This window comes from Mauremys reevesii, linkage group 10 (genome assembly GCF_016161935.1).
Source record: "Mauremys reevesii isolate NIE-2019 linkage group 10, ASM1616193v1, whole genome shotgun sequence".
NCBI lineage: Eukaryota > Metazoa > Chordata > Testudines > Geoemydidae > Mauremys > Mauremys reevesii.
This window is the reverse complement of record NC_052632.1, coordinates 17,570,975-17,585,061: the sequence shown is the minus strand read 5'-3', so window position 1 is coordinate 17,585,061 and position 14,087 is coordinate 17,570,975. Positions and strand designations below refer to the sequence as shown.

Sequence of the window (14,087 nt, the reverse complement as noted above, 5' to 3'; positions counted from 1 at the left end):
AGAAAAGATGGACTTGCTTAAGGCAACTGAATGTAACTCTGGAGATTTGGATTCTATCCTTGCCTCTCCCAAAAAGTATCCGTGTAATGCTGGGTAAGTCACTAAATAAATCTTTTCACAGGTGGCCCTGTGGCTAGCTTGTTTTCTCAGTGCCTAACTTGGGACACCTGGGGACTGATTTGCAGAACTGCTGAGCACTCACAATTGCAACTGGTCAATAAGATCTGTGTGACCGTACAAAGAGGTATAAATATGCTAAGTACTGTGAAAAAGTCAGGCCATCTCAATTTGGCATCCGAATTTAACAGATGCTAGATAAGTTCAGCCATAATCATATCAGACTCTTAGATGTAAAATAGAGACAATACCATTATACCTTATAGGGGGATTGCAAGTAGGGAGACCAGGTGTTTTCAAAGAGATCCTGGTGGGCCGTTGACTGTCCGGTTGGCAGCGCCATGCAACAGGACTGGCAGGTTCCCTGCTAGCCACCATGCCGTGCAGCTTCTAGGAAGCAGCCGGCATGTTTGTCCCCCCTCCGGCTCCTACGCCTATGGCAGAGGTAGGAAACCTATGGCCCGTGGGCCAGATCTGGCCCCATGGTTCATTTCATCCAGCCTGCAGCACCCACCCCAAATCCCTCAGCCCCACCCCAGAGTCTGCACCCCCAGCCAGAGCCCTCACACCCCCTGGACCCCAACTCCCTACTCCAGCCCAGAGCACCCTCCTGCACCCCAAATACCTCATCCCCAGCCTCACCCCAGAGTCTGCACCCTCATCCAGAGCCCTCAACCCCCCTGCCCTAGCCCAAAGCCCCCTCACATACCCTGATCCCCTCATTTCTGGCCCCACCCTGGAACCTGCACCCCCAGCCCAGAACCAGTACTTCCTCCAACCCCCTGCCTCAACCCATAGCCCCCTCCCATACTCCAAACCCCTTGGCTCCACCCCACAGTCCAGATCTTCTCCGCTGCATCCCAAACCCCTCATCCCTGGCCCCACCCCAGAGCCCTCACCCCTAGATGGAGCCCTCACACCCTCTTGCATCCCAACCCGCTACCTCAGCCTGGAGCCCCGTCCCGCACTCTGAACTCCTAATTTCTGGCCCCACCCAGGAGCCTTCACCCCCCAGTGAAAATGAGCATGTTCGTGAGGGTTGGGAGGACGAGCGACCGGGGAGGGGGAATGGAGTGAAGGGGCATGGCATGGGTGGGGCATTGGACGAGAGGTGGGGTAAGGGTGTTCAGTTTTGTGAGAGCAGAAAGTTGGTGACCCTAGTTGCCAGGATAAATTCATTCATGTTTGCAAAGCATTCAGATGCTACGATGAGTGTTTTAGAAAAGCCAATGAGCAAATGAATAATACTGTATTTAGTAAGAGTTTAAATAGTGTACATTAAATAAGGCATAAGGCCACACGCTGAATGAGGATAAAAATAAATATGAAATGGTTTCCCCATTCAGTGAACTCTATCCATTATGTATACTGAGTGAAGCTGGGCCCTGTGGAAAAAACTAATATATGAATTATGTAATTAAAGACTGTATCATAATATACATGCACAACGGGGCTGGATGAAGGCTGCACAGGCATACTGGCATTTCCTAACTTTTGAGTGCTTAGCTTCACAGTCCTAATGTATTTTTAAAACAGGATCTTTTGTATGCATTATACAAACATGGTAGTAAATTTCCAAGCACCCATCAGCCATGACAAGAGCATGGATGTTTGGTCTTCACAGGAAACTGACAGTGACTCAACCAAACTTACATTGTACATAATTAAACCCTAGCCTTCTTCCCCAATTGCCGGTACTTGTCTAAGGGCTGGTCCACACTAAGAAGCGGGGTCGAACTAGGGTACGCAAATTCAGCTAAGTGAATAGCGTAGCTGAATTCGAAGTACCCTAGTTCGAACTACTCACCCGTCCAGACGCCGCGGAATCGAAGTCCGCGGCTCCAAGGTCGACTCCGCCACCGCCTTTTGCAGTGGTGGAGTACCGGAGTCGACCGCGGCGCTTCCAGAGTTCGAACTATCGCGTCCAGATTAGACGCGATAGTTTGAACTCCGAGAAGTCGAACTCACCGCGTCGACCCAGCTCGTAAGTGTAGACTAGCCCTAAGAGTCTGATTCTCTGCAGACAGCCACAGAAGCAATCTTTTGGGGTTTTGACTCCGAACTCAAGCACATTTGGATTATTTGGTTTTGACATCCCCTATTAGAATTATATATATAAAAAAAATAAACTGTTTTATAATGACAGCAATTTAAAAAAAGGGAGGAAAAAACACAAAAATAGTGATAAATATAAACCCAGAGAGTTATGAAAATACCTTGAAAATACAATAAAAGATCCAGAGGATGGAAGTTAAACAAATAAACGAAATAAAAAACTTTGCCTAATTCAAAACTGCCCTTCAAAGCCCTTACACGGCAATCAGAGAAGTGATCAACAGATGCAAACATCAAATGAAATACTGCAATTAGGACAACCTATTCCGCAGATAAGCTTCTCAGTCTTTTTGAAGACTAACACGTGCTGATTTGGCTGTAAGAAGAGTTACAGCAAGGTTTCAAGGAGAAACTTCATTAGGACATAAAGCAAAAAGGATAAAAGCACATTTCCATATCTATGTCCACTTGCTTTAGAGAGGCCTTTCATGTTTTTGGTTTGTAGACTTTTGTACATGAAAAGGTCATTCATCCATGAGTAATAAATGTAATCAGAAAGTCTGTTAGCAAGTGAGAGATCATCCTGGTGCCAGACTCCCTGTAATTGAAGGGGACACTTCCAGCAACGTGAGATGGAATGTTTTAATACAGTCATTAACTCGTAACACGTAGACCTTTGCTGTGACAATGACTTCTTAGAATTTGAGTGTCCAAGGCTAATCTGAGGATATAGCTGGAGTAGCAGCCAGTCACTAAAGTGATGTGGCGGATCACTGTGGATTATTACTACTGGCAAATCTATAGCAATTGCGGTTGAAATTTTAAAGCATTGTAAGGATTTTTAAACTCTTCTTAATTCGTGCACTAGAAAAGTTCCATTTGTCTGTTTCTGAGTGTTCTGCATCTGTTAACAATTAGCCATTATCTAACCACATCATGAGTGTCTAAACATCAGAGGCCAAATCATGCCCTCCTGCAATAAAACCCAAAGAAGGTAAGGGTAGAAAATTCAATGATCCTGAGGTCAAAAAGATTCCACCAAACTACCCTGTGAGGGCCCTGGGGTTGGGAATCTGCCCCTCTAATATTTGTATTGTCCAAGGGTAATATTCCCCCATCTGCCTGTCAATTCTTTGAGGAGCTAAATCCATATGTGCCCCTCTTCCTCAAGACCCTAGTGCGAAATGATTCTGGGACAGAGAACACAGTTTCACAGTCTAAATAAAGCATATTACCTTTGCCACACAACACAAATGCGGCCTCTCAGAGTAGTATGTGACCATGGTACTTGAGGTGGTCGGCAGACCAGAGAGCTCATTCACAGATTCCTCCCCATCCCCTGTGGTTGTACCGTAGGGGTAGGGGACACAGCCCCCCCCCCCCCCCCAGCGGTTTGGAGAAGCTCGAAGAGGAGAGCTTTGTAGTCTGCATCTCCCCCCCCCCTCCCAATATGTTTGCAGCTTGTTTATGTATTTTCCCCTTCGTTTTCATTCCTTCCTACCATCGATAAAGGCAAGGTATTGAAGTATCACGGAAGCGCCCTTTGCTCAGAGCGCGATCTGCTACACCACGCCTGACCTCTGCCTATCGGACAACACGTTCAGTGTAAAACACCGGGTAGCCACGAGGGAGTCCTCCGGAGACCGGTCGCAGCTGCAGCTGCAGCAGAAGCCAAAGGCTGTCTGCAGCCTGAACTATTATGTTTTGGCTCGCGCCTCCTACGCCCTAGGGAGCAGCTGAGCGCTGTGACTGCAGCCCGTGCTGGGCTGTTTAGCTCCTGCTCCCTGAAACTTCCTCATTGGACTCTGCAGCCTCTCCCACTGGAGAGCAGCTGGGACGGGGACATCCACCCGTCCAGGCTTCCCCACGGAGCTCTGCAAGAAGTTCCGGGCAGGGTCCTGGCCTCGGCCGGACCGTGCCCCATGGAGTCCCCGGCTGGGCGGCATTTCCCACGAGGGGGCAGCTGGGACCGGGCGGTGCAGCGAGCTCGTCTCCCCACGGGGCTCAGCACGTTGCAATCAGACACCAGCTGGGGCGGGGCCGGGAGACGCCTCCGAGGGCTCCCTGCAGCCCCCTGCGCGTCTGCTCTGAAGGGGGCTCGATAGCGGTGGCTCTCGGGCCCCGCTCACCCCAGGCTGGCAAAGCCCGCCAGTCCCCCTGACACCCCGCGTCTCCCCCGGCCCACAGCCAGGGGCCGCCCTGAGCTGCGCGCCAGGGAGAGACGGTAACGTCACACCTCCCCCTGCCCAGCTCTGTAAGCAACGGGGCTGGAGCCCAGCCCTGCCCCGCTCCGGGGCCCACACGTCTGCACCACGTGTGGAGTCAGCCCGCCGCTCCCGCAGCCGGAGCGCGGGGGCTGCTGCTGCTGAACTGAGAGAGCCGCCTGCATGAACCGGGCCGGAAAGTACTTACCGCCTCCATCTCCAGCGGGGTGCGGGGGTGGGGGACCCAGCGCGGTGCTGAGCCGAGCCTGGCTCGGAGCCCAGCAGCCACCCCCCTGTTGTTGCGGGAGGGGAGGGAGAGCGAGCGGCCCCGTCGTTTAATGGCTCTGCCTGGTCAGCGGGGAGGGGGTGACACATGCTGATTGTCACCTGCCCCGCATGTCCCCCGGCGCGGGGGCGAACCTGCCCAGCCGCACCTGGGAGCGCTGCGGGGGGAGCAGCTCAGCGCCAGGCTCGCACGCGGTCGGAGCGCGGGCAGCTGGGCCAGGCTTCAGTCCCGGCCTGGCCAAGTGCCCCTCCTGGGCAGAGCGGGTCCCGAACTAGGGGTGAGTGTGAGGCATCCCCGCTGCGGGAGGAAGGATTAGCTGGGTGGGCTCGAGGAGACCCAGGGCTGTTTAGCAGCCTCGCTCTCTTAGGGAGCAGGCCGGGGCTCTCCCTGCGCTAAACGGCTCTGGCCCCAACTTCTAGCTTCATCTTCAGCTGTCCTCACACAGGGGGTGCCAAGGGCCTGCTGCCGGCGCTGTGCCACGTGAGCCGAAAGGCAAAGGCAGGTGGTTGCCGGGGCACCCAGCTGCTGTGGCCACCTTTGGAAAGTTGGGCTCTGCTCTTGGCCGGAAGGATTTTACAATTTAATCTCCAGGCTCAAGGCAGCCCACAAAGTTCTTCAGCATGGCCCTCAACTCTGCTAAGGAGCTGGGCTCTTAGATGGTGGCCTAGTCTCCTCTCCATCCCCTTATCCCCAGTTATGGAGACTGTGCCTCTCAGGATCAGGCCCCCAATGCCCATTTTATAAGGTCTGGTGTAGAGACCCACCTATGCAGTTAGCTGTGGCCTCTGTATCTGGTTAGAAGTTTCCAGCTGAAGCACAGAGCCTAATTCTGTTTTGGAGGCCATCTGTCACTGCTAGTAGCAAATATCACCAATAGCTGGAGGTGGGATACTAGATGGGGAGGACTCTGAGTTACTACAGTGAATTCTTTCCCAAGTGTGTGGCTGGTGCAGGGCCGGTGCTACCATTAAGGCAAACTAGGCGGTCGCCTAGGGTTCCAAGATTTGGGGGTGCCAAAAAGCGGTGCCCCCCCTTTTTTTTTTTACAGCGTTCCTCCCCGAGCGCGTAGTTGCTGCTCCACTTCTCCCGCCTCCCAGGCTTGCGGCGCCAATAAGCTGTTTGGCACCGCAAGCCTGGGAGAAGAATTAGAGGGGGGCGGGTTGCTCGGGGAGGAGGCGGAGCAGAGGTGAGCTGGGGTGGGGAGATGCCACACGGCTCCTGGTGGGGGAAGCTGCCGCGGGGGGAGCGCCTCAGGGCAGGGGAGGGAGCTGCCACGGGGGGGGGGGTCTCAGGGCGGGGAGCTACCGCAGGGCTGTGGGGGGGCGCAAGGTGGAAGTTTTACCTATGGCGTGAAACTTCCTTGCACCGGCCCCGGCTGGTGAGCCTTGCTGACACACTCGGGGTCTAACTGAATGCCATGCTTGCAGTCAGGAAGGAATTTTCCCCCAGGTCAAATTGGTAGAGGCCATGGAGGTTTTTTGTTTCATTATTTTTGGTTTGGTTTTGCCTTCCTCTGGGTCATTGGTGATTTAAACTAGAATAAATGGTGGATTTTCTGGAACTTGAAGTCTCTACATTATGCTTTGAGGACTTCAGTAACTCAGCCCAGCCAGAGATTTTGGGTCTAATACAGTAGTGGGTGGGTGAGGTTCTGTGGCCCTCAATGTGCAGGAGGTCAGATTAGATGACCATGATGGTCCCTTATGTCTTAAAGTCTTTGAATCTTGTCAATATAAATCAGGAGGAATTCTGTTTAAATAAATAGAATTACATCAATATAAAACTAGTGTAAGCGAGAGGAGAATCTGGCCCACGGAGTTTTCACTTTGTCTTTGGGTCTTCCACAGCTAGGCAAAGGGCCCAGGATTTAGTCCTTTGTGCTCACAGACTGAATTGTAAACAGCTGAATGATTTGTATTTGTTTTCCTGAACAGACATACATGTGTGGAAGTACAGGAGTCTAAGTGTGGAACTTTCAACAAATATCAATGACAAAATTAATATAAATACAGCATTGACATTACATATTCTGTGAGGATACCCTATATACTGTATGTTCCGGAACATGGAAAAAAATCTATTAACTCTTTATGGCAGTAAAAACTAGTAAAGAGAGTCTCAAGAGATTCTAATGTACTTTTCTGGGGGGTAATCTTGTACAGGTGCAGCACTACCATTTCAGTAATACACAGTTATAACATAAATAGGTTGTAATTTATATGGAACAAGTATACTATACATCACAGAGACGATATTTTACACAATTGCTGACAAATATGATTAAGTACTCTTGCTAGGGCCAAAATTGCAAATGTTTACACACGAGTAACTTTATTCATTCTGTGGTTCCATTGACTTCCCAATGGGAATATTCAAGTACGTACAGTTAATCACACGAGGGAGTGTCTGCAACATCAGACTATTAATCACACACAAACTATCCAGATAATGAATTAACTAAATTAAGCAATAAACTAAAAGCAGGTAAACTCAGTAATATATGGCTGTTGCTTTAAAAATATCACTGCAGTTTCTTTAGCTATTAGACATTTTTGAGTTTGTGCCTTTTGTATTTGCCGCATATTTCTCCCAGAGCTACTACAATGAATATATTTTAGAAAAAAAACTAATCTGTTAAGAATACTTACACTCAAAATTAAAAAAAATACTGTATATTGTAATAATGATTGAACAAGATGTGCAACTTTTTTGGTAAAAAATATCACTGCAATTTACTACTGTAATCTGAATTATTACTAATTATATCTTTCTTTAATAAGAATTTTGAAATTAAACACCACCACAAAGACATTTGATAGGACACATTTTTTATGGACGTTTGTGATAGTATCAGCAGGACACTGGAATGAGCTAAGCCATGACATTTCTTCTGCTAAAAAGTCTAGAAAATTAAGTCTTTTACAAATATAGTGCATTTAAGGGTTTACAAGGGTAGTGGAAAACTTGTAGTCGTTAATTTTATTGTATAGAAAACAAAGTTCTCGTGGCACCTATGTATTTTTAAAAGTCACTACACTAATGGTTTGAAAAAATCTAAATACACAGACAAATAATGATTCTGAATTGGATAAAATATATGAATGAGAGTTTTAAGAATTTGATTATTGCTTCAATTTTGTAAACAGGAGTTAAAAACTCTTTTGTTTTGTTTTGTAAGGTGAATTGATGCTTATGAAAGTGAAGGGCTGAAAGCACTGGTAGACTAGTAGATCAATGAGTACTAGAGAGAAGCCATTGAATTCAGCTCCTTCATAAGACTATGCAGTTCCCATTGAATATGATCAAAGCACTTGAAACTGAATCAGGATCTCCTTGGCAGCTTGCAGGAGTAACCCCATCCTAACAGGCCAGCCTCTTGAGCACTTTTCAGCACAGTGAGTTTAAGTTCGTGACCATGACCATCTGTGTGAGAACTTCCACAAAAGCAAAGTTCATCGCAAAATGAGATGGTTCGATATGCTCATTTTGCCTATTTCCATTTGTTTCCTAGAGTGCTGGTTTCTGAGTTTTGGAACAAAGTGGACAGATTTGGGAGCATGTGTGTGTCCTGCACACTTTTCTACACTTTAAAACATGACCATTTGCAAACAGAGGCCGGGATTCTCCTTTGTGCGGGCATGTGTGACTGGAGGGGCTGAGCCTTCTCACCCTTGTGCAGCCTGTGTATGAGCTAGGCACAGTTGCAATCCCTGAACTCAGGGAAGCTTCAAGGATGCCTCTTGCTACTCCTCCAGGGGTGCATGACACCTAAAAGGGGTAGAGAGAAGGCGGCCAGGGTTCTGTTCCCACCCAGTGCACTAGCCAACAGAGCCAACCAATCACCTGGAGAAATACTGAGCTGCACCCCCCCTCCCAAAGGTAATATGCAAACCCAAGACCCCAGGGAGGTATTCTGGGATCTCTGAAGGATCTCCTAGTTCCCCCTCCCCCCATGCTAAATTCAGACTTGCTGTAAGCAGGCATAATTTCACTGAATAATGATATTCAATTTCATTGAACTCACAGCATCACACAGGGTCTGTAGTGGGTAGGAACATCTGGCCCATCATTTGTTTGGGATGCCTTATTATTTTGTAAGAAAAACACATTGCTATTAAAGTATTACAAAAAACTGCATATTCAGTAGCAGCTGTGTAAGGAATCCAGAGCCAACCTTGTCCTGTAATAATAACTTTTAATACTTCATAATAAATCTTACCTAGAGTACTACTTAAACAAATTTACTAAATCACCTATATTCAAAACTATTTGGAGTAAAGCAGCTTGGAACAAAACTGATCACTTCTGATCTAAGCACTGTGAAATGATCAGATGATCATACCAGGTGCATATAATTATAGAGCCCCTGCTATCATCATAAAAGAGTCCACTGCATGAGTCTTCAGTAAAAGAATTTGTGTGTAAAGTTTTAACATACAGCAGTATGTAAATTCCTTAGAATCAAAAATGGCATAAAAAGCAATTTATCCAGTGCCATGGTGACTTAACTCACACATGACCATGTATTCTGCTTTTGGTATTTTAGCTCACCCGGCCGCCAGCAAATGAGTAAGATACATGTCCATTCACAGGAGGACGAACAGTCTAATCATACTTCTGAAAATGATATAGTGCAGCTTCACTTCTGGCTCTTGTTTCTTCTTGTACCTTTATTATGGGTCTAAACTTGCCAGGTTGTGATGACCCTCAACTGAATTTATGGTTACTCATGCCAGTCTAGCTAAAGGCTTGACTCTGCCACCCTTATTCAAGCTGAGTGGTTCCTCATTCGGAGAGACCTGGAATGTGAGTGGTGGTGGCAGAATTGGGTCCTATGTGTTTAAACTCTCAGTTTGTAACTAAAAGGTTGTCAGGTGGCTCTGGGTGTTGTTCACATAGGTAGGTTGTCAGATCATATTATAGAGTATAGGAAAGGGGTAGAAAACAGGGAAAGCACTATTGTAGTTTTTAGCCAAAACTTACAGAAGGTTTAATTGTGTCTTGTAGATATAGCCCTGTTTTGTGGGCGGAGCCCAACTGCACTGCCTCAGAGGGAGCACTAGGAGGTATTCTGTGCACCCTGTACTCTTCTATTTATGGAGTAGAGCATGCTACCCCACACACAGCTGGCCTGGATGGTGTGGAGGGGGTCATATGTATGTTTCCCTCCTTTCCCCACTGGAGAGCTATGTGCCTGTGGGAGTAGGGAGAGAGAAATCTGGAATTCTGCCTTCAGCAGGCTATGCAAAAAGTGTAGTAAGACTTCTTAAGGTCATCTCTTTGCCCACCCACAGAAGGGCCCAGCAGAATCTGGCCTTAGTTTGGGAGGGATTCCTGAAGTTTGGCCAATGGTCAGTATAATTCTAATGTTTAAAAACTGACAAGGAAGTCTGAGTCACTGTGAAATATTGACTCATCTAATCTTTTCTTACGCAAATCAGGACTTTTCTGCCCCTGCTACAGCCTCAAAGGCAGCATAACTGCGAAACCCTCACAAATTATATGTTCTTCTGTGTCATTATTTTCTTTCACTGTGAGCCTTGTTTAATAAAGCGCTTAGCATCTGGAATTACAGACCAGTTAGCTTAATTTCAGATGTAGGGAAGATATTAGAAAGTATTTTAACAGATTAAGAGGAGGAGTACCTAGTAAAGGCATCCTTCAGCCTGATTAAGGATAGACAACATACTTTAGGAGGAGAAAGTCACACTTCACTACCCTTTTGGAATTCTTTGAAGATAACACTGCCAAGAGAGGGTATACAGTGGACATTATATTGTTAGATTTTCAGAAGCTATTTGACAATGTTTTACACAGGAGATTAATGTTTAAGGAGAAAAGGATCAAGGAGCAGGAGAACATTTGGCTCATTAAATTGAAAAGAAGCTATAAGGCAAGAACAATTAGTAGCTGAAAATGAAAATTTTTATACGCTAGAAAAATATAACTTTTGAGGCCCCCCCCCCCAACATATCTATGCTGAGTTAACTTGTTTAAATAAATTATCTGGATGGAGGTACAGTATTGAAACTGAAATGGTATGATTATTTCTTTGTAGTGCCTAGAAGCCCCAAATGAGATTGTGGCCACAGAGTGTTAGGCACTGTACAGTCACATACTTAGGCTGCATCTACAGTATTCACTAGGGGTGTGATTACCAGCTTGCACAGACATACTTGCACTAGCTCTTATCAAGTTAGAGTGCTAAAAATTGTAGTGTACTCAGGGTAGCACCGGCCATGGCAAGCAGCAGCACGGGCTAACTATGCCAGCTACATACCCATAGGGTTTAGGCAGACTTGTAATCAGCATGGCTAGCTTATGCCACCATTCTCCACTGCCCCGGCTACCCTCGCTACACTACTATTTTTAGTGCTCTAGATTGATGACAGCTAGCACGAGCGTGTCCGTGTGAGCTGGGAGTTACCCCCCAGCTCCAAGTGCAGGAATATCCTAAGAGACTGACCATGCTCCAAAGAGATTAGCATCTAAGTAGACAATACAGACCCAGAATAGGAGAAAGGAAGTAGTATTTCCCTCATTTACAAAGGAGTTTCTAAGGTGCAGAGAGTAAGTGTCTTGTACAAAGTTGCACAGAAAAATTGTCAGAGATAGGAACTGAACCAGCTTTCCTGAGTCTCAGTCCAGTGCCTTAGTCACAAAACCATCCCTTCTCTGAATCACAGATGTTATAGTTTGTGGATGACATTTCATAGAGAACAACAGAAAATTCTAAGGAACAACAAAGCGGCCCAGTGGTGCTGGAACTAGAGGGGTTGGAGGTGCTACTGCACCCCCGGCTTGAAATAGTAATAACAAACACCAAATGCATGGTTTCCATCATCAGCAACCCCACAATAAAAATTGTTCCAGCACCCCTGGCAAAGCCATGCTCCAAAAGAGAAATCTCCCCAATTCAACAGATGTCAAATATTTCCACACCGATATTTTGAAACATTTTAACCAGGAAAGAGACCTGGGGTTTATTGTAAAAGGATATCTTGCAGCGTCACCCCAATATGCAGCTTCAGCAAAGTCTTTTGAATACATTAAGTGACTTGTGAGAGCACATTAAAATATGTGGTTAGCTCTCTGTGAGGTTAACAGTGTTACAAACAATGATACAACATTCCTCATTAAATCTAGCTTGAATCATATATGACTAAGTTATAACCTGAAGCCTTGTATTAAATTTCATGCCTGTTTATGTAACCATTCTACAATAAAAGAACCCAACTGTGCACATCACTTATTTTGTCCCATGATATGCAAATGATAGAACAGCACTGACAAAGTGAGCAAGTGTGGGAACTGATATGTCTACAACTTGGGTCTGAAATATAAAACTATGTAAGATGTGAACATGACAGCACACATATTCCAAGAATTTTGCTCTCCCTACTTTTGCCTAATTCCTAGCGTACTAACAATCTAAACTGGGGATCCCGTTTTCAAAATGTCTGCTTAAATAAAGTGTACAAATCATGCATTTGTATGCACAAATGGATGTTTTAGGCTCAGACAGGCATGCAAAATGGATCCAAATGTCTTTTACTGGACACAGTTTAGGTGACTACTTTTGAAAACTGAGGCCAGTGTCTTTGATCTAACCCTGCTCTTGTCCTGTGCTTAAGGATCCCATCCATGAATCCTGCCTGATTATACTACTGATGTTGGACCTGACTCTTCTTGGACTCTTCTGAGGCCTGGTCCACACTAAAAAGGGGGTTCGAATTAGGGTACGCAAATTCAGCTACGGGAATAGCGTAGCTGAATTTGAAATACCCTAATTCGAACTACTCACCCGTCCAGACGCGGCGGGGTCGAACTCTGCGGCTCCCCCGTCGACTCCACCACCACCGTTTGCAGTGGTGGAGTACCGGAGTCGACCGCGGTGCTTCCGGAGTTCGAACTATCACGTCTAGATCAGACGCGATAGTTCGAACTCCGTGAAGTCGAACTCACCACGTCGACCCGCGCGGTGAGTATGGACCTGCCCTGAGTCTACACCTTACTTGTGTATTTCAGGTGACTTTAGTGGAGATATTCCTGATTTACAATGGTATAAGTAAGGTCTGATTCAGGTCTATTGTGTTCAGAAGTGCTGCCACCCCCTCTGTTATTACACTTGTCTTCCCCCATATTACTGATAGCTATGCCAGCTATCTGACACTGCTGCTCTGCTACTTGCCCATCTGTAATCCACTGGCTTTGCGTGTGCATACATCTGTGAATGAGAATGTGATAGTGTTCTCTAGGGCTGCATCACATAAAGGATAGTGAGCTGATACAAGCAGCAGCCAAAGGAGTTTTTCTTTAACTCAGGTAGTAGAGGCCAGTGTTTTAGAGCTGAAGGACAAAGGTTCTAATCTCAGTTATGTGTGTGTGATTTATGTAATAATTGTGTCTGTTTTCTGCAAACGGGGGATTTGTTATGTCAGATGAAGCACCCAACAAGCACTGTTGTAGCTGACATAGGGGCAACTAAAAAGCAGATGAAAACACAGTGGATTACCGTAGCTGGCGCTCCAGAGCAGAGAGGGCCTGATTCATCACTCATTTACATTGGTGTAAATCAGGAATAAGTCAGTGGAGTTACACTGGAGTGAGAGAAGAATCAGACCCAGAGATTTAATCCAAACAGAGAAACTTATTCTTTGTGCAAGCTGACTGCGTTAGGGTCTTCTAGGAAGACTTCAATATAGAGTGCAGCTGTGCTTAGGTTAGGAGTGCCACACCTTTTATGTGGGCATAAGTATCTCAGCTAGCAAAGCTGTTCAGTGTGCTGTTATTGCTTGTGCTATGTCCTAAAGGAACATGAGTCAATCAATAATTAAGCCATACAGTATTACTTGTTGACATGGCAACGTTCACAGAAGTGATGTGAACTTAATGTCCTTCTTTCATGTCTCCTATGCAAGTAAGACTCATATATGGAACAATGTGTACAAATGGAACAGGCTCTACTGGGGAAAAGGACATAATGTAAAAATCAGCCACTTCTACACACTGATTATTCGGAAATGTGAGGTGTTCTTAACAACTTTTAAAGAATTGTTATTGTAAAAACAATCTGTTATTACTAATTCCCTTTTAGAAATTTGAAAGGAGCTTCCCTTTGGATTTTTTTAACTGATTTTTTTAATAGCACTTAAATGAACACCATTCATTTAGTTTACATCTCGTTTTAGGCACTGGATGATGTCAGGAAGAATCTGCCCAGCTCAGAGAAAGTTAGCTGACAGTGGTTTATGCTAAGTGTTGTCAGTCCCAGATGTGGAATTGTCATCATCAGCAGTAGTCTTTCATGCTGAAGACAACAGATTAAGCAGCAGCATTTCTGGAATTGTAGATTGCTAAAAGACTCCTCAGTTTCCACAAGTAGGGCAGGAATAAGAGTTCATTTTTGTTGCTTGCATCTGCAA

The 14,087-nt window shown here is 46.0% G+C and overlaps 1 protein-coding gene across 1 annotated transcript in view; it reads right to left on the bottom strand.

Moving 5' to 3' along the window:
* BNC1 (basonuclin 1) overlaps nt 1–4,663 on the bottom strand; it is an 86,117-nt gene extending 81,454 nt beyond the window's left edge. Inside the window, exon 1 of the mRNA XM_039490180.1 lies at nt 4,585–4,663. Within this exon, the coding sequence (XP_039346114.1) occupies nt 4,585–4,593 (9 nt within the window). The 5' untranslated portion in view covers nt 4,594–4,663. The remainder of the gene's footprint in view (nt 1–4,584) is intronic.
* Between the last annotated feature and the right edge of the window lie 9,424 nt (nt 4,664–14,087).